The sequence below is a fragment of the Poromitra crassiceps genome (assembly GCF_964638095.1).
Source record: "Poromitra crassiceps genome assembly, chromosome: 15".
In the NCBI taxonomy this organism is placed as follows: Eukaryota; Metazoa; Chordata; class Actinopteri; order Beryciformes; family Melamphaidae; genus Poromitra; species Poromitra crassiceps.
This window is the reverse complement of record NC_139634.1, coordinates 9,410,188-9,432,748: the sequence shown is the minus strand read 5'-3', so window position 1 is coordinate 9,432,748 and position 22,561 is coordinate 9,410,188. Positions and strand designations below refer to the sequence as shown.

General features: G+C 43.4%; 2 protein-coding genes and 1 long non-coding RNA gene across 3 annotated transcripts; 1 reads left to right on the top strand and 2 right to left on the bottom strand.

Annotated features, from left to right (window-relative positions):
• Positions 1-293: 293 nt before the first annotated feature.
• Positions 294-11,052, bottom strand: anxa6 (annexin A6). Its single transcript, XM_083651638.1, has 23 exons — positions 11,021-11,052; positions 10,331-10,421; positions 9,988-10,101; positions 9,775-9,865; positions 9,126-9,205; positions 8,969-9,025; positions 8,443-8,536; positions 8,070-8,165; positions 7,847-7,905; positions 7,573-7,695; positions 7,389-7,447; positions 6,700-6,778; positions 5,950-6,031; positions 5,762-5,856; positions 5,385-5,498; positions 4,588-4,678; positions 4,389-4,468; positions 4,117-4,170; positions 3,361-3,454; positions 3,164-3,259; positions 2,990-3,048; positions 2,440-2,577; positions 294-555 (listed from the first exon to the last, which is right to left on the bottom strand). The coding sequence occupies exons 1-23, from the start codon at positions 11,035-11,037 to the stop codon at positions 496-498; spliced, it is 1,923 nt and encodes a 640-aa protein (XP_083507764.1). The 5' UTR covers positions 11,038-11,052; the 3' UTR covers positions 294-495.
• A 4,079-nt stretch (positions 11,053-15,131) lies between these two features.
• Positions 15,132-17,031, top strand: LOC310790286 (uncharacterized protein). Its single transcript, XM_083651954.1, has 4 exons — positions 15,132-15,255; positions 15,659-15,824; positions 15,910-16,025; positions 16,179-17,031. Exons 2-4 carry the CDS (start codon positions 15,695-15,697, stop codon positions 16,983-16,985), a joined length of 1,053 nt encoding a protein of 350 aa, XP_083508080.1. The 5' UTR covers positions 15,132-15,255; positions 15,659-15,694; the 3' UTR covers positions 16,986-17,031.
• A 1,294-nt stretch (positions 17,032-18,325) lies between these two features.
• On the bottom strand, positions 18,326-20,568 carry LOC310790440. Its single transcript, XR_014553381.1, has 3 exons — positions 20,435-20,568; positions 19,850-20,025; positions 18,326-19,125 (listed from the first exon to the last, which is right to left on the bottom strand). It is a non-coding gene; the product is annotated as an uncharacterized lncRNA (long non-coding RNA).
• Positions 20,569-22,561: the final 1,993 nt, after the last annotated feature.

Below are 22,561 nucleotides of genomic sequence, written 5' to 3'. Positions count from 1 at the left end.
TGAGGAGATAACTGTGACACACAGTGACTGTGAACCTCGTGTTGAACATTCAAAACAATCATTAACAGTGTATCACAATGAAAAGGGCAATATATTTGATTTATTAATTTAATTCAGGTATACTGTATATGATACCTTAAAATCACAGTAATCAGTGGATGGACAACAGTTTGAAGGCACTCCTCAATCACTTACACGTTTCCAATGTGTTAGACATGTAGCCAAGCACTTTTCTACTCCTACATCTCTCTGCTACATTTGACTGTAAAAAACAAATAGAGAAAGAAAGAGGAAAACATCCTGACTGACTGACAGGAAGAAGGCGTGACAGCAGAAGGGTCGTTTGGTATGGCTGGAGTTTGGTATGGCTGAGGAGTGGCAGCAGTAGTTAGGGGCATTCATCACAACAGTCCGTTCTGTGAGCGCTAACGCACTCTTGTCTCTCATGGTTCCTCACTGAAGTCTCTGTGCGAAGCTTCAGAGACCATGCAGGTTTTAGTCTTCTCCTCCACAGAGCATCAGCAGGGTTTTACGGTAGTCTCCTGAGGTCTCGCCCTGAGGAGGAAAAATACAGATTAGTAGGAACTTAATTCATGGGAAATGTTTGATTTTTGTGAGCGATATTCAGATAATTTTCAGCCCCGAAGTGAAACTTGAGTGCACGGTTTGGCTCTCAAACATTAGTCAAATTTACTTTATTAATTATTGATGTTGAAATGAATGGAAGTGATGGAGGTAATCTTGACATGTTTTATAAGTCTTGGTCAAATCAACATTAAAACTGGAATAATTCGCCTTTAAATCACGCGCACTCACTATAGACTCATCTACCTTGATCTGGAGGATAAGTTCACCCAAAAAAAAAAAGCTTTTTAGTCCACAAAGTGGAGTTTTTCTCCTAAACAATTGAAGTAAATGGTGACCAACGTTATTAAAATAATAATAATAATAATAATAATCCATCCTGCTCGTCTCTCCAGAAGCCCTGTTATGCCAAGTTGACTTGAAAAGCCGTCGCCTTGTTTTTAGCTGAAATTATTATTTATATTAATTATAATTAATTAGCTGACATTACTGTAGCCGTGAGCCGAGCTGAAAGTGACGTTTTCACTTTGACTTTAAAGGGATGGTTTTACTTTCTTTTTTTTTAAAGCATAGCCCTATTTGATTCTTACCAATGATCAGTTTCAGTTGATTTATTTAAACAGGGAAAAAAAGCATAAAAACATGTACAAGCTGAAAATGTACTTTGTGTGCACTGTGGATGAAGTTTTTAGTGCGCTTCAGTCAGCTTGTATGACCACATTGACCTTGTGTTTGTTTTTGCTCTACTTTCCAGAGCTACTATGAGGAACAGCATGGATTGTGCTGAGAAAGAACTCGACCAATCAACGTCATCACTGGTAAGTCGCAAATAGGGTTAGGCTTTAAACAATGTGAACTATCCCTTTAAGTTCACGGCTACAGCGAAGATGTAAGCTAAAAACAGGGTGTAACTGATGTCTTTTCAAGTCAACTCGGCATCACGGGGCTTCTGGAGACTTGGATTATGCCAGATAAGCAGTATGGAGTTGTTTATTTAGCAAGTTGGTCACCATTCCCTTCAATCGTTTAGGTCTAGGAGAATGCTTGCTGTAGCCTAACTCTGTTTCCCTGGAAAACTCCACAAATGTTTTGTGGACTAAAAACTTCCACTGGCATGGGGGTGAGTAGATCATAGCGATCATTTTTGGGTGAACATGCCCATCTACCTACCCCCCCCCCCCCCCCACACACACACACACACACACACACACACACATACATACACACACACGGTTAGTAACACATATACAGTAGGTCGAAAAGAGAGTCACTAGGCTCAGATTAAAATTCATTTTGTTACTTAAATTGACAACGTGAAAATATGCTGTCAAAGGAGTTGTCTTGGTAAGGGATTCAATAAAAATAAAAATAAATCTACAAATGACGTTTTGCAATCTTGAAATTTCACTTGCTGTTGCATAATTTGATAATATTTCTGCCAATTTCTATCGGTGTCACGGCAATTTAATCTGTAATTTAATAGAGGACCGCTATTGGGCACTTCCTGCCTCCGAGGCTGTTAGCCAATCACGCTCAGGATGTACAGAGGAAGTCAGACATGCAGAGGGAAATTCCTAAACAGCTGTGCAGTAGCCGCAGATACCCATAGTCCACCACAGGAAGCTATAGATTACCGTACCCCACCACCCCACCACAACACCAAAAGAAGGATGTGCAACACACACACACACACACACACACACACACACACACACACAGAGTTTACAGAGCAGCACCACAGAAACGAAGACAAACACTCGACATGTAGGACAAACTCGAGATGTAGGACAAACACGAGCGAACACTACACACCAACCGAGAGGTGTTAATAGACGACAAAATTGTTTGACTTACAACCGTGGTTTCTACCTGGATGAATTCGTGGAGGGAGGCGTCGTGTGTCTCCTTGAACTCTTTGCGGATATTGAAAAGGTCCACCTCGCTGCGGGAGACCATGATGCGGATCAGGGCTCTGTCGTCGGTGCCGAGGCCCTATACAGAGAAGATCTGGATATAAACTCTGTCCATTCTGATTACAGTAGCAGCTATATACTCTTAACCCATTGATACCTGATGCAGCATTTGCGTGTATATCCCTCATTTGTGTGTGTATCCCTTTAAGACCGCGAACCGCGTGACGCGGTTCGCGGTCTTAAAGGGATACACACACAAATTGCCGCATCAGATATCAATGGGTTAAGAGGGGGCACAGAAATACAACACAAAGACACAATAGAGAAAATGATACAACAACCTAATTATAATCCATGCACCCACAAAGTAACCTTTTCACTCGCTTTTGCTGACACCCACAGCCCCTGACTATCTGTATAGCCTTAGCGCAGGGCTGGAGGTTAAATAAGGGCGGCCACCGGGGGGTTTTCTGAACAACCAAAATATGTACCTTCATGGCTTTGTACAAGCGGTCGGCTAAGTAAGAGGGCTGGTTCTTCACACTGCGAACTGCAAGAGAAAGAGAGAGAGACAGAAAGGGCTGAGGAGGAGGAGGAGGAGCCACGGACGATTTGTTACCACCAGAAGATGGACATCACTCATATGGTCAAAGGTCCATCTTTACCTATTGCATAAAAGGCATTCTTCACGTCTCCAGACATCTCCTTCTTGATGATCTGTTCGATGTCCTTATTGGTGTATCTGACAAATTCCTGGAATACTGTAAAGGGTAAAAGGCTGTTCAGTTATTATCGTGGAGCAAAACATTTGGATCTGTAATTCATCTATCACTAATGGCTCCTCTGTCGTCTTGACCCTTACCCCTCCTGAGATGAGGGAAGCTCCTGTTGCACAGAATACTGTGGAACTTCATCTCCATGTCATCGGACTCTGCGTTGCATGCATCTGCAAGTTCCTGTGGGGTTAATAAATAAAAACAAGAAGCAATGAGCACTTTCTCCATGTCAGGTACTTATATGCTAGCCTGGTAAACCACACATGAACTCACATTTCATTTGGTTCTGCGAGACCGTCTGGCCTCAAGCCCTGGGAGGGCGTTAAGCAGAAGCTGCAAAGCGGACGAGCCAATCAGCGACTGCGCTCAGTGCCCTGTGATTGACACCGCAAGTTGGCCAATCAGGAACGCCACTAGCACTGCACTAACAAAACAACAATGGCCGCCTCCCTGCCTGTCCGCCTCGGGGAGTAATGTCAGCGTTTGTCTAGTTTAAACAGCCATAAAGTGCAGTTATTGCAGAAATAGACTCAATAACAACAATTAAACAAGTACAGGAGTATCGCCGCAACCGCGGAAAATACGTTTTTGCCATTCTCCCGAGTGGATTTGGGTTTGACTGGATCCAACGCTGATTGGCTGAAGGAGTTGTCTGTCTAGGCAATACACCCGCCCAACCTCCGCCCACTGCGATACACTGGGAGAACGTTTAAGGCCAGATGGTCTCGCAGAACGAAATGAAATGTGAGTTCACGTGACCGGCTGGTTTACCAGGCTACTTATATGCTAATAACAGAATCAAAGCATACTTGAATAGTAAGCCACCTGCATTCTACACTCACCTGAGCATCCGCGTTAGCTCTTTCCACATCTGCTGGACCCTCCTCTCTCGCACCCTGAACACATTCAAGCATGTTTGGTTAAGCAGGTTTGGCTCGGCATTATAGGAAGTTTCACATCAGCGTATTACTATTTCTGGAATGCAAGATATTATAACAACGGTTCATGTGATTATAATTGACCTTTTCGGTCTAAGCTACAGCCACTAGACTGCAAACAGTGAGTGGGTGTGGAAATAAGATTCATGATAGCTTCTCATAACGATGAGCGTTACCTGCACCAGAGACACAAGGATACGGCAGAAGTGGCCTGATGTGTCTGACTGAAGAGCTTCCTCCAGAGACTTCTTATAGCCTACAAAACCAAGGTTCATGATGATTTGATGTATTTGGCAAGTAACAAGTATTTCTACAAAAATATGATTTTAAGGCCATTGTTAGGTATCCTAGAGTGGCTGCCAAACTCGAACTCACCTTCCTGGTAGGCAGCGTTCATAGCATGGATCTCCTCATTGCTCCTGGTGACCAGGATCTCAATCAGAGCATGTTCGTCTGTCCCGGCACCCTGTCAGAAGGAACAGAGAGGCTTTACATTACAAAGAGGCAGTGGAGCTTCACAACGGCCAGAAAAGGTGCTCCAATTTGCTCGCAAGAATCAGGTCACACAGCTACTGTACAGTAGATGGAGAAGAGAGTGTGTCTCTATTTATATGCTACTTTTGTGTTTTTTATGCATGTTTATATGACTATTTTGGTCATGGGTTTCATACACTTGCAGGAGCCTGGTGTGGAACAAACCATAAATAGTACAGTAAACACTACTTGTCTCTAGGTCTGCTTTAGAACCACTTGGAGGGCCAAAATATCTTGTTTGTTTGTGTGTGTGTGTGTGTGTGTGTGTGTGTGTGTGTGTGTGTGTGTGTGTGTGTGTGTGTGTGTTTGAGTGTGTGTTTGAGTGTGTGTTTGTGTTTGTGTTTGTGTGTGTGTTTTATTACTTTCCGCAATAAAACATCTAAAAGCAGAAATCTTATCAGATGGGGGGCCCTCGGACGAAATCTGATCAAATGGGGGTCTATGGTCTAATTTGTGTCAGTTTAGGGGTCCTTGACGTGAAAAAGTTTGAAAACCAATGATGTAGACGAGCATATCTAGCAGACACATCTATCAGCCACCTCAAGACTGAACCTGTAGGCTGCCTGCTGTTAAGTGACCCACTTCTAAAACAAACAATCTCAAAATCATGTTGCCATCGGTATCAACTCTCACAATACCTCCATCGCCTTCATCATCATTTTGGCGTCAAACTGAGCTGGGGTCAGCATGAGCCCGATGACAAGCCTCTCTAAGTTCTTTGACAGCTCAGACTTCAGGTCCTTCATCAGATCCTGACAACAGATTAAACACAGTGCCATAGGTTGACGTGCCACTAATGGAAACCGTTACTGTCTTGCAGGAAACATTTTGAAGCAAAGAACCAATAAGAAGTTCAACCATTTCTGTGTTTACATGGTTTACATCCAACAATTGATGTGTATGTGTGTCTCAAAAAGAAATAAAAATGTAATAAAAAAGGTAAGAAGCATGTGCCAACTTATAAAATGGCATCATCGTGCATTTTTGTTAATTTTCAAATATACGTGTCTCTCACCCTTCCCAATACGGATTTGAAGGCCTGTCTGATCTCTTGCCTCTGGGCATTGCTTCTCTGTGCAACAATGTCAATGATGACGTCTTCGTCTGTTCCTGCAGCCAAGAAAGGGACAATAACATTCAAAACGTTTAGTAAATACATTTTAGTCGTAAATTGAGATTTATTTTACAAATGGGGTTGCATACCAAATCCTTTCATTGCTTTCCTCAGAGCTTGTGCATCAGCAGAAGCGTCAAAACTGCTCGCAGCGCGGATTGTTGCTCTCAGCTAGAAGAAGGAGAAAATGGGAGGATTGAGATTCAAACAGTGGAGTATAGCTAGGCGACGCAGTTTTCAATGCACACTCCATGTTCCTGGAATTCAATAGAGCAGATCTGGAGGGGTTACAGCAATAAACATGCAGAGGTCTGCAAAACGTGCAAGAGACAAATGTCACCAAAAGCGTTATTCAGCCGATCAGCATAGTTCTTAGCATTTTGAAACAGGATAGCTTTATGATAATATTCCCTTGACATTTGAGGGGGGAGTGTGACCTGTTGGGGTTAGAAGCCGTGACACCGCCGTCGGAGAGGCGGAGAGGGTGGGCGCCCTGAAAAACATCTCAATCCCATAAAGAGTTGGTGAGAACGCCTTTTGTTGCCCAAAATGCTGAGATCTTTGTGACATTCGCTGGCCACTCGGGCACAATCTGCCAACAAGAACCGCCTGTATTTCAGTTCTCCGATTTGTAAAAAAAGAACAGCATTCTGATGCCATCATGGTTAGACAAAGCCTTTGCTGTGTGTGTGCACGCATGGCCGTGTTATCAGCAGGTTTAGGGCTCTGTAAGAAACGGATTGTTGCAGAGCTATTAGCAGACAATTATGCAGACACATGCCATTGCCAAGCCAAACATGCAATGACACATCTAAAGTGGGAGCAGACAGGGGCCAAACCTGGACTTTGGTCATGGAACTGATTTCCCACATCTTATAGGCTATCTGAGCCGCTTCAGGGAAGAACTCTCCAGCTAAACTGTAATGACCAGAACAGAACTCAGAACAGCTAACACACAACATCAAGGAGGACAGAGTGGGGGAAACTTCATAGATCAGGGCCCAGTTGTTGCACAAAGCACCTTAGGTTAAGATTTCCCTTAGAGTCAGAGTTAAGGTGTCCATCAAATAGAATCGGCTGCACAAAACACCCTCCTTAAGGTTAAACATTTGAAGGAAAACATCAGCACAAGATTTAAGGGTGTTTTGTGCAGCCGATTCTATTTTATGGACACCTTAACTCTGACTCTAAGGGAAATCTTAACCTAAGGTGCTTTGTGCAACTGGGCCCAGGCATGTATTATGAAATACACTCAACATTATACAAATTTCCTTTAACTTTGAGATAATCTGCTTATTTTTTAAAGTATGACATCACAGATATGTCCAGTTTCACTGACTAGTCTTCATGTGAGTCTGCCTTTATATACAGTATATTTCAGCAGTAGCTCATTCATTCCTATACAATAACTATACTTCTGTTTCAAACTGCAAATGAATTTTTCTTGGAGCCACAATTTCTCCAGAAACACTAACTAAGGTGTTCTATCGCCACCATCTGGTTGCTGTTGCACATAGCAATAACTTACTCATCATCTCCTCCACACAGATTGAGCAGAGTCCTCTTGTAATCGCCTGATGTGTCATCCTGAGAGGTAAAAGACACATATAATTTGGTGACAGGGCATAGCAGCATCTGATGCTAATGCTATTATATATAAGTGCTATTATGTATAAGTAAAAATTTAAAACTTTATTTGTTTTTCTCCCAACCTTAATCATGTTGAAGAGTGATTTCTCGAAACTGAGACGGAAACACTCTCGAATGTCCAACATGTCTAACTCAGAGCGACAGATCATGATCCTGATCAGGGTGTTGTCGGCTGTACCGAGACCCTGCACATGGAGAAAAAGGACAGCAGTTGAGGGGACAGGTTGATCATTTCTTAGTCTGCCAGTAAAGAGGAAATCGTTCCTGTGGTTTATTTACTGTGTTGCTACCAAAGTCATGTGCGGCTATTTCTACACAGAGCCTGTGTGTATTCACCTTCATTGACTTGTAGAGGCGCTTGGCAAAGAACATGGGAACACTGCGGATGCACTGGACTGTGGGAGAGACCAAGCAAGAAAACCCTTAATTGGCAACTTAATTGCAACCTTAATTGGCAGCTTGACATTCCCTATCTCATCAAAAGAGTGATTCAAACAGTGAAAATATCTTAATTTGATTAAGGTGAATAATAGCAGGTAAAAGGTTGTGTGATGCATACCAACAGCCAGCATCAGCCTCTCAAAGTCCCCAGACAGTTCACTTTTGATGCTGTCCTCTATGGACTTCTCTGCAATCTTCTGATACTCGTCAAAAACTAAACAGACAAAGAAAAACAGGACATTTCTGTCAGGACATTATGTGATGTTTACTATCTCATCATACTCAAAAGTATCTCATCGTGTCGATGCAGTTTGCGAGTGGTATCTGAGCGCATTATTGTGTAGTATTTAGCTACAACGTATCATCCCGTAATGACACTCTGCTGTGACCTCCTGAGGGGACTGAAAGGTCACAGCGTCTGGATGCCACACTCTCATGCTAATTTCCCCCACAGCCGTGCTGCTCATTTCCCCCACAGCCGTGCTGCTCACCCATCTGCAGGTGGGTGACACTGCGGCTTCCCAGGATCATGATGAACTTGGCCTCGTCGGTCCCCCACTGCTCCTCCCCTGCTGCAAACAGGTCCTGAGCACAATGCAACGAGAGGTAAGTTACCAAACATCCAGGGACCACTGGGGTCTATCACTGCATGCATGTCTTTTATAAGTGCATGTTTAAAATCTAATATTAAAACAAGAGGAAAAGATCTACTACGTTTTAGTTTCAAGATGTTCCTGAATATTAAATGCACACATTTTCTATACTAAGTGACAATATCTTAAAATGAGGCAGGTCACTCCATTATTAAGATTATGTTGCTTGATTCAAAGAAAATGATCGTATGAAGTCCATTTAGGCTGGGGGGAAATTTCCATTGTATGCTTGGATTCAGAAAGATAGGCTTTTAATCCTGATTAAATCACTGTTTTAAATAGATATTAGGTGCCGTGTATAAGCCAAGTTGTGCGGCACTGAACATCTTCTCTATGAGACGTGATGATAGGTTCAAACTCTCACTTGTGCGTCCTGCTCCACCAGGTCTCCGTCCACCACTCCTGACTCATCTCTGGTCCCCTGGAACCCACGAGCACACAGTCACCAACAACCCACCCAAACAACAAGCTGTTAACTGGATCACTGGCTGTCATTCAAGTTGACTCTTCAGTGAACTGACCTGAAGTAAAACAACCAGCATCTTCTTAAAGTGTCCTGAAGTGTCCGTGACCACGTCCTCTTCCATGTCACTGCCATATGCTGGAGACAGCCACAGGAGTGGATGCAAACAGATGTATGTAAATGTATAGCGAGTTAAACAAACACACATTGTCTGTTCATTTGAAACGATACCCAGTTCATATAATAATAACAATAATGTGTGACGTGTGTCTCGTGACTCATCACCCCATCCTCACTAGCCAATAAGCCAATCAGCCCCTGTCAATATGACGTCCGTTATGAGATCTCTGCTGAGCCTATGACGTGGCAGTATACAGTATATAGCCATGGTCAGCGCGTCATCATCCTCTGCCTGACCGTTCACCTCAGTGGCTGTATACCTGGGCCGATCGTCTTCTCTGGAGCTGTGTTTCGCCCCACCCACCTCCCCAGTCCACCACCAATGTCTTGACCCCTGAAGATTCCCTATCCTAGACTGAGCAGATGCCCTCCTCTCTCACCACAAGAAGAGGGTCATCTTACCACGGAGTCATTACGCCAAAATTAGTTGCCATGCTATTTGTGAATAAAGCTTGCTTGTCAAATTTTACCCACTGGTCTCTCATGATTGAAATAATAATAATAATAATAATAATAACATGCCTCACCATCCTTGTATGCCGCAACCATCTCGTGTATCTGTTGGTTGTTTCTAGATGCTAGGACTTCAATCAGGCATCTCTCGTTTGTTCCAGCTCCCTTTGAAAGAGAGCATGAAATTAAATATAAAAAATATTAAACATAGAATTAAAAATAGCTGCTGCTTCATTGGATGTAACTGAATCATGAGAAAGAATGTGAGCATGAGGTGAACACCATACTTTCAAGGCATCGTGGATTTCTTTGGCATCGTGGTGGGCTGGGGTTCTCATCAGACTAACGATGAGACGCTCAAAGTTGCCCGTCAGCTCATACTTCAGATCATCGATCAGGTCCTGAGATGTGAAATCAGAATCAGAATCAGAATCAGAATATAAATGACATTTAATTTACAAATGTGGCCTACTGAGTAATCTTAGTGTCATATATGGATGAATATAAAGATATCTCATCTCATCACATGGTATTTAAACCAGGTCCTGTGGTCCATTTATGAAAAATCGCTGGCTTCTAATTTAGCAAACATCGTTAATAGATGAGAATGATGACGATACGTATTCTCACCTGTCCAAAGCTGGATTTGTACGCTGCGACGATCTCGTGCCTCTGTGCATTGCTTCTAGCGGTGATCAGATCCAAAATGGCCTCTTTATCACTGCCTGGGGACCACAGAGCAAAGATTGTTCAACAATACCCATCACAGTCACAGATAAGTCGCTGATCTAGCTGTATTACTATTGTGACTGTGGAGGACTGGAGAGGATGAATGGATGAGATTAGCTTTAGTTTTCCCTGGCCAACATATTTCAAGGTTCAAGATTCAATATTTATTTGCCATGTCAACAGGTTGATTGGGATTTGTCTTAGTGAGCTCACATACAAAGACAAGCGCATAAAGTCATGCATTCACATAATACAAAACAACAATGGAGAGAGCATGATTTGACAATACTGCATCGTAATACATTACTGCAACGCTGTAAACACCATAGGTAGGGGGGAGCTGCAACACTAGATACATATCTATCTATCTATCTATATCTATACATCATCTATATATCATCTATATAACTTTGCATTTACATCCGGAGATGTAAATGCAGATAGATCATCTATATATCTATACTATATATCTATATATATCTATACATCATCTATATATCTATACTATATATCTATATATATCTATACATCATCTATATATATATACTATATATCTATATATCATCTATATATCATGGAGCGATGAAACACTCACCAAAGCCTTTCATAGCATTGTAAAGAGACTCAGCATCTGTGCTGGCATCAAAGTCTGGAGCACCTGTGACTGTGCCTCTGAACCCCTGTAAGAAAAAGCACATGTTCCAATTAATATTTCTGGGGTGAAACAATTTCAAGTGTGTTGATTCAAGGAGATTAAATGTGTTCAGTGATGCTCGGGATACTGAGAGCTCAGCTGCAATACTTAAAGTTGCAGCTTTTTTACGTAGGCTACACCACCTGCTGTAGGAGCAGCCATCAGTGAGCTGTATTGTGGCTGTGAGAGGGAGGCTAGCAGTCACAGTGCAGGCAAGTCACAGCAACGACAACAATGTGGACAATGACAATGTCAGAAAGCAGTAAGGAAAGTTGCCTGTGTTTGCCTCTTAAACGCCTGCAGTTGGCTTTATGGATGTCGGTTACCACAGCCTCAGTTCTAGATGCTGTTTCAAGGCAGACAGCTCGTCAAGATGAGTGGCAGGTTTTGGGGACGTCATCTTGCCCAGCCCGAGGGGGAGCACTTTGCTGCCTCGAGGCTAAAAGTTACATATCGTACCTTTAAGGCACAAAAGTCCCTTAAGTAGGGGCCTGTGTAAGAGGGGAGATGGCAGCAGCTGACTGACAACTGGCACTTGTCTGACCTCCCAAGGCGTGTGTGTGTGTGCATGTGTGTGTGTGCATGTGCACGTGTGTGCACGCATGCATGCGTGTGTGTGTGTGTGCATGTGCACGTGTGTGCGCCAGTGCACGTGTGTGTGTGTGTGTGTGTGTGTGTGTGTGTGTGTGTGTGTGTGTGTGTGTGGTGGGGGTGGGTATGAGCATATGGGAGTCATGTTACACACAAAGACCTGCTCCCTTTGCAGGTGGTCAACTACTGCTTCAAACAAACTGACAAGCGACAGACTACCAGTTAATACCACTGTAATGTCAAATTCAGCTCGATCTGCAGAACAACACTGTTGAGAAACAACCCAAATACTGCCCACGCCCATTTGATAATGATAACTAGTTAACGAGCCCTCTACCATTTGAACACTATGACGTTGTTGTTCGCTTATAAGCTCATTCATGGGGGAATAGGAGCACTTGGCGTCCATGTTAAAAGCTCTTAGTGCAGCTGCTGCCCGCTAGAGATTCCTGCTGCATTGAGGCCGTGGGCCAACAACACGACCTACCCGCCCGGCTGAGGGGGCCACACACTGCACATGCTCAGATCCTCCACTTCAGTGGCTATCACTCTTCACGACAGCTGGAGAGTTTCGCCCACGTAGCAACAGGCCCACCAATACAGACCCCCCCTAGCAACAGACTTTCACTAAACAAGCGGGGTGATTCTAGTCTTTATTTCAACCAAGTTTGTGCTTCCTCATCCTTGCACAGGTTTCTGCTGTAGTCAAGTTGCCTTTGTCAAAACAAAGTGCAACCAGGAAGTCAGTATAATTAAGAGCATCAAGTGTGTGTTTCAATGTGAATAAGATCATAATTAGACCACAGAGAGTTACAGGTGTGACAGATAAGCTGGATGTCGGTCATAACATTGTGAGATAGAAGCTGTCAGGTGTGTCTGTCAGCAACATGAAGTGCCACCCTACTACACCACCGCCTTCATAGTAGGGAGGAAACGGATGGCTCAGAGGTTCAGGACCTCCACTCTGTCCACACCTCATTCAATGGTGGACAAAACAATTCCATGCCCCAATGACATAGTCTACTGTTTGAGACTCCGTTCAGAATTATTAATTCCCAATTTCATACAATGCACATTAGACTTATGTAATGTAAGATCCACTTACCATTCCCATATTTGGTCTTCTCTCTCAACACTGTGCAGGAATCAATAGTTTCACTTTCAACCCTAAAGGGGGAGAATCGCTGAGGTCAGACACAGGGTACGATTACAGAGCATCCCTGTCCTGTCGAGGTGTCACTCTCTCTGCTGCACTGTCCAGTCAAGCATGTGACCAGGAGTCATATGATGACACTGCATCCTGCATCCAGACTAGTGAGATTATTGAGCTGGTCTGTTCAGTGTACTTCACATTATTATACCATAATTATACATGATTGTTACGGAGGTGGTCACTGCTTATTGTGTATAATCTTGAAGCTAATTCCGCATGAGCCACATTGCACAGTAAATGACATGAGGGAACAAGGAGACCATTTTGCATTAACCCATTGATACCTGATGCAGCATTTGCGTGTATATCCCTCATTTGTGTGCATATCGCTTTAAGACCGCGAACCACGTTAACGTGGTTCGCGGTCTTAAAGGGATACACACACACAAATGCTGCATCAGGTATCAATGGGTTAAACTGCTTGTCCTCACATTCATCCAAAAATGACACGTAGGTGGGTAATACTGGCTTTGGGCCTAGTGGCAGTTTAACCTTCCTGAAATGGCAAATGGAAAGTCACTTCTTCTAGCATACAATAAAGCTATTCAGACAGGCACAGCATATGGAGGACACCCAACTAATAGAGACAATACCGCTATTCCAACTCCAACTGTAACTCTGTCAAATTTCTCTTTTACTACAAAGCAGAATTACACTAAATTAAAGTGACCAGATAAGATTAAATTCAAAGGTTAAATGTTTGTGACAAATATATAAGACCTATGAAAACTTCCGAAAGAGAGGAGAAATGAATGGGAAGATTGGGGGGGTGTTCTGTGATGTTTTAAAAGCTATCTTGTTTGATTAAGAGCTCTCCCAAAATAGAATAGTTTACTTTAATGACAAATCCCAGGTCTGTGGGAGTGAGCCTATATAGAGCCACACCCATATATGTACCCCATATTGCATAGTGAACTCCAAGCCCAACTTTGTTCCATATTCTCTCCTATAGGGTTTTCTGAATTAATTAATATTCAGAAGGTTTAGAAGGTTTCTTCTTTTTCTTCTGTATTCACTATAGGCTATCTAAATTGTAGGCTTAGGCTAGATGTTCCTCTTGGGTGCCTGGTGCAATTCACTGGCACATAAAATAATGACGCATCATGGAACTTCAATCTATTTCTAATCGCATCTCTCCCGAGCGCCGAGTCCTTCAACTATTATATTCACTCAGCGACTGAGCTGCTCCGAAATGAGATCAGCTTACCTTTTTTAGCACGATTTGAGCAGTCTTCTGTTCTGTGAGAGCGGCCCTGCTGCTGCCTGTCCTCTGTCCCCACTATGCCCCGGTGCGTGCGTCTACAGCCAGCCGGTCAGACCAGACACAGACCGTCCCGTTACTTTACTTGTCCTCTGCTGTGACGCAACGACTGCGGCGCTCTCTCCCTATACGTGTCCAAAGTGTATGTGAGAGAGCATGAGTGAGTCTGCAGGGCAGGATGGACTCACACAGTAAAGAAAACATATGGTCTCACTGAAATCCGACCCCGCACAGTAAGTTGCAGACCTCGATTACGCAGTTTTTACGCACAGATATATATTTTTCCCTGCAGCTCCTGGCTGCACACGTGGAAAACGCAGAGACAAGCAGAAAAATGTGCACTGCTGCTGACATCCAGCATCACTATTTACCGCTGTCACGTTGAAACAGCCTTTTAAAAGCATCAGCATCAATAATTACTGTATGCATAGTTATTAGTCATGCATGGAGACAGATCACTTTATTGAAGCGATTTAGGTAGGCGGCCTTTCGATGCCCTCTTCTGCTGAACTCACGCCTATGTCACATGACATAGGCGGATTTTGCGGGGGGGGGGGGGGGGGCGTTCGGGGGGAGGGGGTTTCCTGGTTGCATCCCATTTTTCAAAACTTGACCTCACTATAAATTATATTGTGACCTCTATAATCACAGTCCCATGAAACTTTACAACCACAAACTAGAGACTTATAATGCCAGGATCAGACTACACGATATTTTTGGTCGTTCACGATGTCACCATGTCAGACGAGACCATCATACTGCCATAAATTCGTGGCATGTCTTGGTCGGGAGACTGGCCACACTACAAGTGTATTCTCGCTTGACACCGACAGAGCGTCGTATGCCACCGTCATCACGTCGTCTGCTGTCGTCAGCGAGTTCACACGTCGTCGGGGAGGCGGGTCAAATAATTGTCAATCATGGCGGATACGGAAGCGGTATGTGTGCTGCTAGCTGTCTTGTGTTGCGAAAAGAAAAAGAAAAGAAAGAGAAAACGGCTGTGGGTCCGTCCTTGGGTGTCAGGAAGAGGACAGTACGGGCTGTCTATCCTTCAAAGAGAACTTGAGGTACGTACTGTAACGTTACGAATGTTGTGTCAAGAACAAACGTGCGTAGCGTTAAATGTAGCTGTAGCTAGTTAGCTAATGCTCATGTTAGCCGAGAGGTTCTCAACGCTATTCAATGCTTCGTGGAGGAAAACATTGGTTTGGTTTGGGTTTATGCGTTGTGTTTACATAAAAACGTCATATAGCCTATAGGCCTAGGCCCAGGGCAATACCACAAGTGCACACACAGCGTTAAGCATGGCAATTGTAAGGTCCTAGTATGCAACTTATAACATGTTTACCCACCACACCTGCATATTTTAGGTTACCAAGGCTTTGTATGACTGTCATATAGCTCATCATTGTTTTTACCAAAAGTCACTGAATCACATAGAGGTATTTGTTTGATTTTATTATTCTATAGATTACTGACAGGAGGGGTTTCCGCGAGCTTCTCAGGATGGATGTGGAAGATTTCAATTACCTACTAGGAAAGGTGGAGCCAATCATCCGCAAGAGGGACACAAAAATGAGGATGGCCATCACTGCAAGACAGCGGTTGTCAGTCACACTACGATTCCTTGCTACCGGTAAAATAATCAATTTTAAAACATTGTGATTGTTTCAAATGAAATGTTGTATTTCATACACATAATAACTGTTTCTTCTCTGTAGGAGAGTCATTCAGGTCTCTGAGCTTCCAGTATCGGATCGGCCGAACTACTATCAGTGAGATCGTACTGGAGACCTGTGAAGCCCTGTATGGTGTGTTGAAGGAACACCATTTGAAGGTATGACATTTGAAGGTGTGAAGGTTGCTATATCATTTTACTCCATTGTATTGTATTTGTGCTTGACATGAATTGTGTTGCCTAAAAAGAAAAAAGGTGAAATAACATTAAAATACTATAATGTGTTGATCATTATTGATGTTTATTTTCCAGACACCTACAACAGAGGCAGAGTGGCGAGAGGTGGCCATGGCGTTCCAAGAGAAGTGGCAATTTCCTAATTGCCTAGGCGCCATAGACGGCAAGCACATATACATCCAGCCCCCTGATAACTCTGGAAGTACCTATCACAATTACAAATCCAGATTCTCAGTGGTTCTCATGGCAGTAGTCGACGCAAACTATAAGTTTCTCTATGCTAATGTTGGTACACAGGGAAGAGTGTCAGACGCAGGGCTGTTTGCCCATTCAGACCTCCGTACTGCTATGGACAGAGATCTATTGAATATTCCCCGCCCAGACCCACTGCCAGATACCAACATAACCATGCCATATGCGTTTATCGGCGACGCAGCGTTTCCTCTCCGGACCGACTTGCTCAAACCATACCCCTTCCGGAACCTGGACCATGGACAGCGAATTTTTAATTATCGCCTGTCGAGGGCAAGGCGCACAGTTGAAAACGCGTTCGGAATTTTGGCCAACAGACTACGTGTTTTCCTGACAACTATCGCACTTGAGCCTGAAAAAGTGACAACGGTCACACTTGCCGCTCTCGCTCTTCACAACTTTCTCAGGGAGAAGGCATCAGAGGCCTACCTGCCCCCTGCCTTTGTGGATATGGAGGATGAGAACCACAGTCTCATTCAGGGAGCATGGCGAAGGGGTGGAGAACTCTCCTCTGTGGCAGCGAGCAGGGTACGGAATGCCACAACAACGGCAAAAGAACAGCGAGACCAGTTGAAGGCATACTTTCGGTCACCTGCTGGATCTGTTCCCTGGCAGGAACATATGGTTTAGTTGTGAAACCATATAGTTGTTCAAACGGACCACGCACAAAGGCGACAACACAACTGACAAAATGTAGAGGTGTGTGTGTGTGTGTGTGTGTGTGTGTGTGTGTGAATCGGGGGGGGGGGGGGGGGGGGGGGGTTGAGAGGGGGCGAGTTACTGGGTAGAAACCACTCAACTCTCATGCATGAGTGCCTGATGTACTATAGTAGCAGCTCCACATGTTGTGTCAGGGCACACACCCCGCACCCAAGGACCCTAGAAAGGAAGGATCAGACATCCCTCAAGTCACAGCGTGCATCTTTGTTTTCATTATTATTGGTCTCCAAATAGATCATGACTGTCCAGCAGCTGCATTTGCTCAACTCAAGTACCTGTTTGGTCCAAAATAGATGCAACATGTTAAAATGGGACTGTGGCCTATCTGAACTGACAACTGTTCAGGATGTTATTAAAAGGTTTGTCATTTGGAAATGTGCATGTTTTTGTTTCATTCACATTTGATCGTGTGACTAGTTCATTTGCAATTCACCTAAAAAAAAGACAGGACACTGCTTTCAAGTCAGAAATGTACCTAGCTTTGCGAGAAAGATGTTCACCTTTTAGCCAACTGGAGCACTGCTTGATGACATCACTACAGTAGGTTGACTTACAATACATTGGAGTATGGGCTAGTTAAGTGTTGGTAAGTATTTTGAATTCTAACAGGCTCACAGCATATGTTACGGATTGTGATCGTTTTGATTCATCAAACCATTCAAAATCCTTACTACTGTACTGCCACCCTAGTGATGTCATCAAGCAGCACACTAGTTGGCAAAAAGCCAAGCAAAATGTCAGACTTGAAAGCAGTTCCCTGTCTTGAGGTGAAATGCAAATGAAATAGTCATATGATCAAATGTTTCATGCCCTCAAAGGTTGTATGGGTCAGAATGTTTTCTGTACTACAGTACTGCATTTTACTTTTTATTTTGTATCTCTCCCTTGTATGGTGTTTACTCCACATTCTAACTGTGGTCCATGCTAATGCTAAATAGTTAAAATGAATACATTTCTGGTGTGTTAAATGCAAAGAAAGGACCAGAAGCATTTCTGGAATGTAAATGTAAACTTTTATTGACATTAAATGTCAGCAGACATCCCAAGTCTTGCTTCCCTTGAGTCATTAATACTGTGACAATGGTTTTCCTCCACCTAAAAAATCTAAAACAAAGTTGTGGCTCATAAAAACCTGAGCATAAGACAAAGTAAATAAAAACTTCAAAAGTTCACATATAAAGTTAGTCATATAAACATGGCCACTACTGTGCAAACTTGCAAATATGGCATGGCAGCTTTCTCACAACAGTTTGTAAACAAATCTTTAAACAAAACAAAAAAAATGGCTTTCAAGGCCTATGGCTGCTACCTGATTTGAACAACACTAACAATTCACAGTGTACAGTCAAGACTTTCTAGCAAGACGGCTCAAGTTCAGAACACTTATGATCACTACCTGTATTTGTGTCAGTTTTCACAGAGATTGTAGGTTGTGGGTGTCACTCTCTAAGGCCCCGAGGTAGCTTGTTGAAGCAGGTGTGGGCATGGGGTTGGTTGGATTCTGATAGTAAGGTGGTTGTGTGCTTGTGTGCCCCTGCCAAGGTGTTTGGTAATTGTACATCGACTGTGGCGGGCCTAGGGGGACTGGATGTGATGAGGCGCTCTGCTCAGCTTCGTATGCATCATATATCATAACAAGGATGTTTCGACGGAGTCGCATCTTGGTTGCTGGATCCTTGATTTGCTTGATTTCACTTACTACCTGTTTGCCAAATGTGTGATCTGCATCCTGACTCGCACCTAGCAGGGTTTCAGAGACACTTTTTAAAATGGCAACCTTCTCAATTTCAAGATCATCAGCTCCCCTGTCCTTTGACTTTTGTTTGGCCTTCTGTGCCCTATCATTCACCACTGGGCTAGGAGTTGATGGTCTAGACGTACTGCATTCCTGGGCCACCACTGGACTAGGAGTTGATGGTCTAGACGTACTGCACCCCTGGGCCACCATTGTAAGTGGCAAGGTAGAGCTGTTGGAACACTCAAACATATCCCCATCTGTCTCCTGGTCATCGGTCCACTCCTCTGCGGTGTCAGGCTGCATATCATCTACCTACAATAAAGAATACCATTCAAAATATAAGACAGGGAAGGGAATAATACCCCTTGCAGAAAGAAAACATGTGGTTGGCCAGTTTTAGGTACTAATAATTTAAAAATCAGTTTTACATGAAGCATGCCAAAACCCTTTATTATTTAAGTTATCCTTTATTTATCCCCATGGGGAAATTCATCCTCTGAATTTGACCCATCCTCTACTAGGAACCTTCCTAGAACTGGGAGCAGTGGGCAGCCGCAGTGCAGCGCCCGGGGACCAACTCCAGTTATTTTACCAGTGCTTTGGTCAGGGGCACTAACAGGAGTATAGTTAACCCTAACATACATGTATTATGGTGGTGGGAGGAAACCGGAGCACCCAGAGAAAACTCACACAAACACAGGGTGGGGAGAACATGCAAACTCCACACAGAAAGAACCTGGGACCTTCTTGCTGTGAGGCAACAGTGCTAACAATCGAGCCACTTTGCCACCAAAAGTTACCTTATTACCTGATTTGTGACTCTTTGGACATACTGAATTTTCTGCAGTTATTTGCAAATAATATGACTAGCTAATGACTAGTCAATTATGAATAGCAGTCATGCTCATCAAACCACTTCCATGTTACACTACCAAAACAGCATCAATCATTTTTTAGATTAAAAAGCACAGTTGTATCTTGTTTTATTTAATAGACAAGTTGAACCACATGGGGCAAGCTGTTGTAACAAACCTACATTCAGTGTGGTCTGAGAAGGTCTGTGGGACACAAACGGTCGCAGGAACTCCAAGTACTTCAGTATCCATTTCTGCCTGGGGGTAGGGTCCTTGTCGCCACTTCCACTTGGTTTGGGATTAAGGAGCTTTCCATATTGGGTCCTCAGTGAGGAAGCTTTGGTTGTGATCTCTAAAACTATATATAGACATAAAAAATGTATACATCATTCCAGCAGCACATAAAAACGTATTTATCTATATACATTTTCCCATCTTAAATGGAAATTTTAGGGCTATCCAAAAGCAATGCAATAGGGCTGTATTTCTAAAACGTATGCCAAATGATTCAGAAATCCCCCCCAAACAAAATTGGGTAATAGCCTACGCTACCATGCAGACAGAACGTCGACGTTATAAAAACAATTGCGGGTTTCACCTCCAATCATTACATTTGGCCTTTTCTCGTGTTTTTCTCGGCACAGTTTGGCTGTGCTGATCATATAAAATGCTAAATTGTAGATGGAAATTAAACACGTTACGTTGCTATTGGAGAATGTTGACCAAGCTAGCTGGCATAACGTTAGCTTCCATCTCGTTTTACTCACCGGGTTGCTGAAGTGCGTCCGCTATTTCTTGCCAACTTTTTCCTTTTTTGAATTTGTCATGGTAGTCCCTCGACGAAACGTCAAAAAGGCATGGGTACTGTTGCCACAACTCAATGAACTTCTCTTCGTTTTCGTTGTCCCACCTGGCACTGGCAGCAACAACAGCCCTCTTCCTCTTCGCCCCCGCCATCTGTAGTGACGCGTTCTGTGTTTACCCATGTGCCCCAGAGCACTCGTCATCCTATTGGTCAGCGTCGAGGAACACGTCGTTGACCGTCTTCCGGGGTGTCAAACTAGGCGAAACCCATGTCAAAAGACTGACATGCCAGTCTTTTCGTCGGGGCGTCGTGAGGCGTCCTAGACGTCCCGACTGGTCCCGACGCTGGTCTTTGATTATGTCACACTACAAGAGGTGAAGACGGCCGATCGTCGTCCCCGACGGTCATATTCGGGCCCGACGCTGAAAATCTGTCGCGCACGACCAAATCGGTCTATTATCGGGCTGAATTCGTGTAGTCTGAACCAGGCATAGGAGATTCAGGTCAGGGATGTATGACTTTAGGTATATTGTCAATAATGGGGTTTCTGAGTAATTTCCAGAACACCCACCAAATTGCAGATTTTTTTTTTCTTTTTTTTCCTGGTGCCCCCAAGAGCAGAACTCAAAATCTGCCCATGATTTTCCCGGAGGGAAGCTTGCTGGCACTGTGGTGAGATAGTGACTGCTCTATTTCTGTCCCACCAGACGCCCATTCCTGTAAGGGTGAGGAATGTAAGACTAGTATTAGCTGAGCAGAGAGAGAGAGAGAGAGAGAGAGAGAGAGAGAGAGAGATAGAGAGAGAGAGCTGGGGGAGTGAGGGAGGGAGAGAGAGCACTGTGACCTGTAGGAGGAAGAAATCAAACTACATTTGAATGTCCAAAATATGGAAAGTTAGAGAGATCTCACACCCACCCAAAGTACAATCCCAAATTTATCCAACCTCCCAAATTCCTCAAAACTCCCACTGGTAACCTTGAAGAAGAGGAGTAAACACATTTATTCTTGTGCTTCAGAAAAAGATAGATCACAATATGCTTAAGCAACACTTGTTTCTATTGGTTTTCAAGCTCATTTTGGAATTTGAGAGAGAGAGAGAGAGAGAGAGAGAGAGAGAGAGAGATGAGTGGATGAATCTAGGCATGTAATAATATGATTGTGACAGGGATGTGTAAGGAGTGACAGCTTCAGCACCATAAAGCATGGTAAGGCCACAGGCTTCCAGGCAGCCTGACTAACAGTTCCTCCTGTCCCTCTCCTCATAGCAGAGGCATGACTCCAGGTTGACATCCAACCTGACATCCAACCTGCTCTTCCTGCCTTTAGCTTTGCTGTGTGTGACTCATCCTAGTCTACTGGACACTATCACTAGCTTCTCTGAGATCACCTGGCTGCTGGCTTCCAGTCACAGTGCTGAGAAACCTGTCAAATTGGCTCCAGTCCAATAACAGAAAAAAGTTAGTTGATGTTTTTCTTTCTTACTTTCTTCAAGTATTGCTGAAAATAGAAACCCCTTTCATTTTTCCATCCACTAGTGAGCAAGAGCCTCGAGGCCATATGAGGTATGGTATACACAGGCAGAGGAGGGAGGAACCAACAGAGTTTTATACTGACCTCTTCTGTCTTGAAATGACATTGCACCTTGAACACCCAGATGTGAATTATATTAATTGGAATGCCTCCAATGAATATAATTCACATCTGCGAATCGCAGGATACAGGCAGAGGTGAGAAAGTTGCTTCCAAAATGTAATCTGTTACAGAAGACCAATTGCATGTGTATAATTAAATATAATATAATCAGTAATGTAATCAATCAAATTAGTTAGGCTATATTTTGTTATTACCATGCCACCAAAATCCATAGATTATGACATTAAATGTAATTTGCAGACAATTTGTGTACTGTCATCCCCATCTTCTGTCATCAAAAAACATATTTTAAGAAAAATTAAAAAAAGATTATTGTATCCGGTTTCACAGCTTAAATATTTTCAAGTAATCCAACAAGTATTTACTATCACATTAATAACTTTCACTTCAGTCAATTTCAGATTCATATTAAAAGCAAACCCTCTGCTTCCACAGA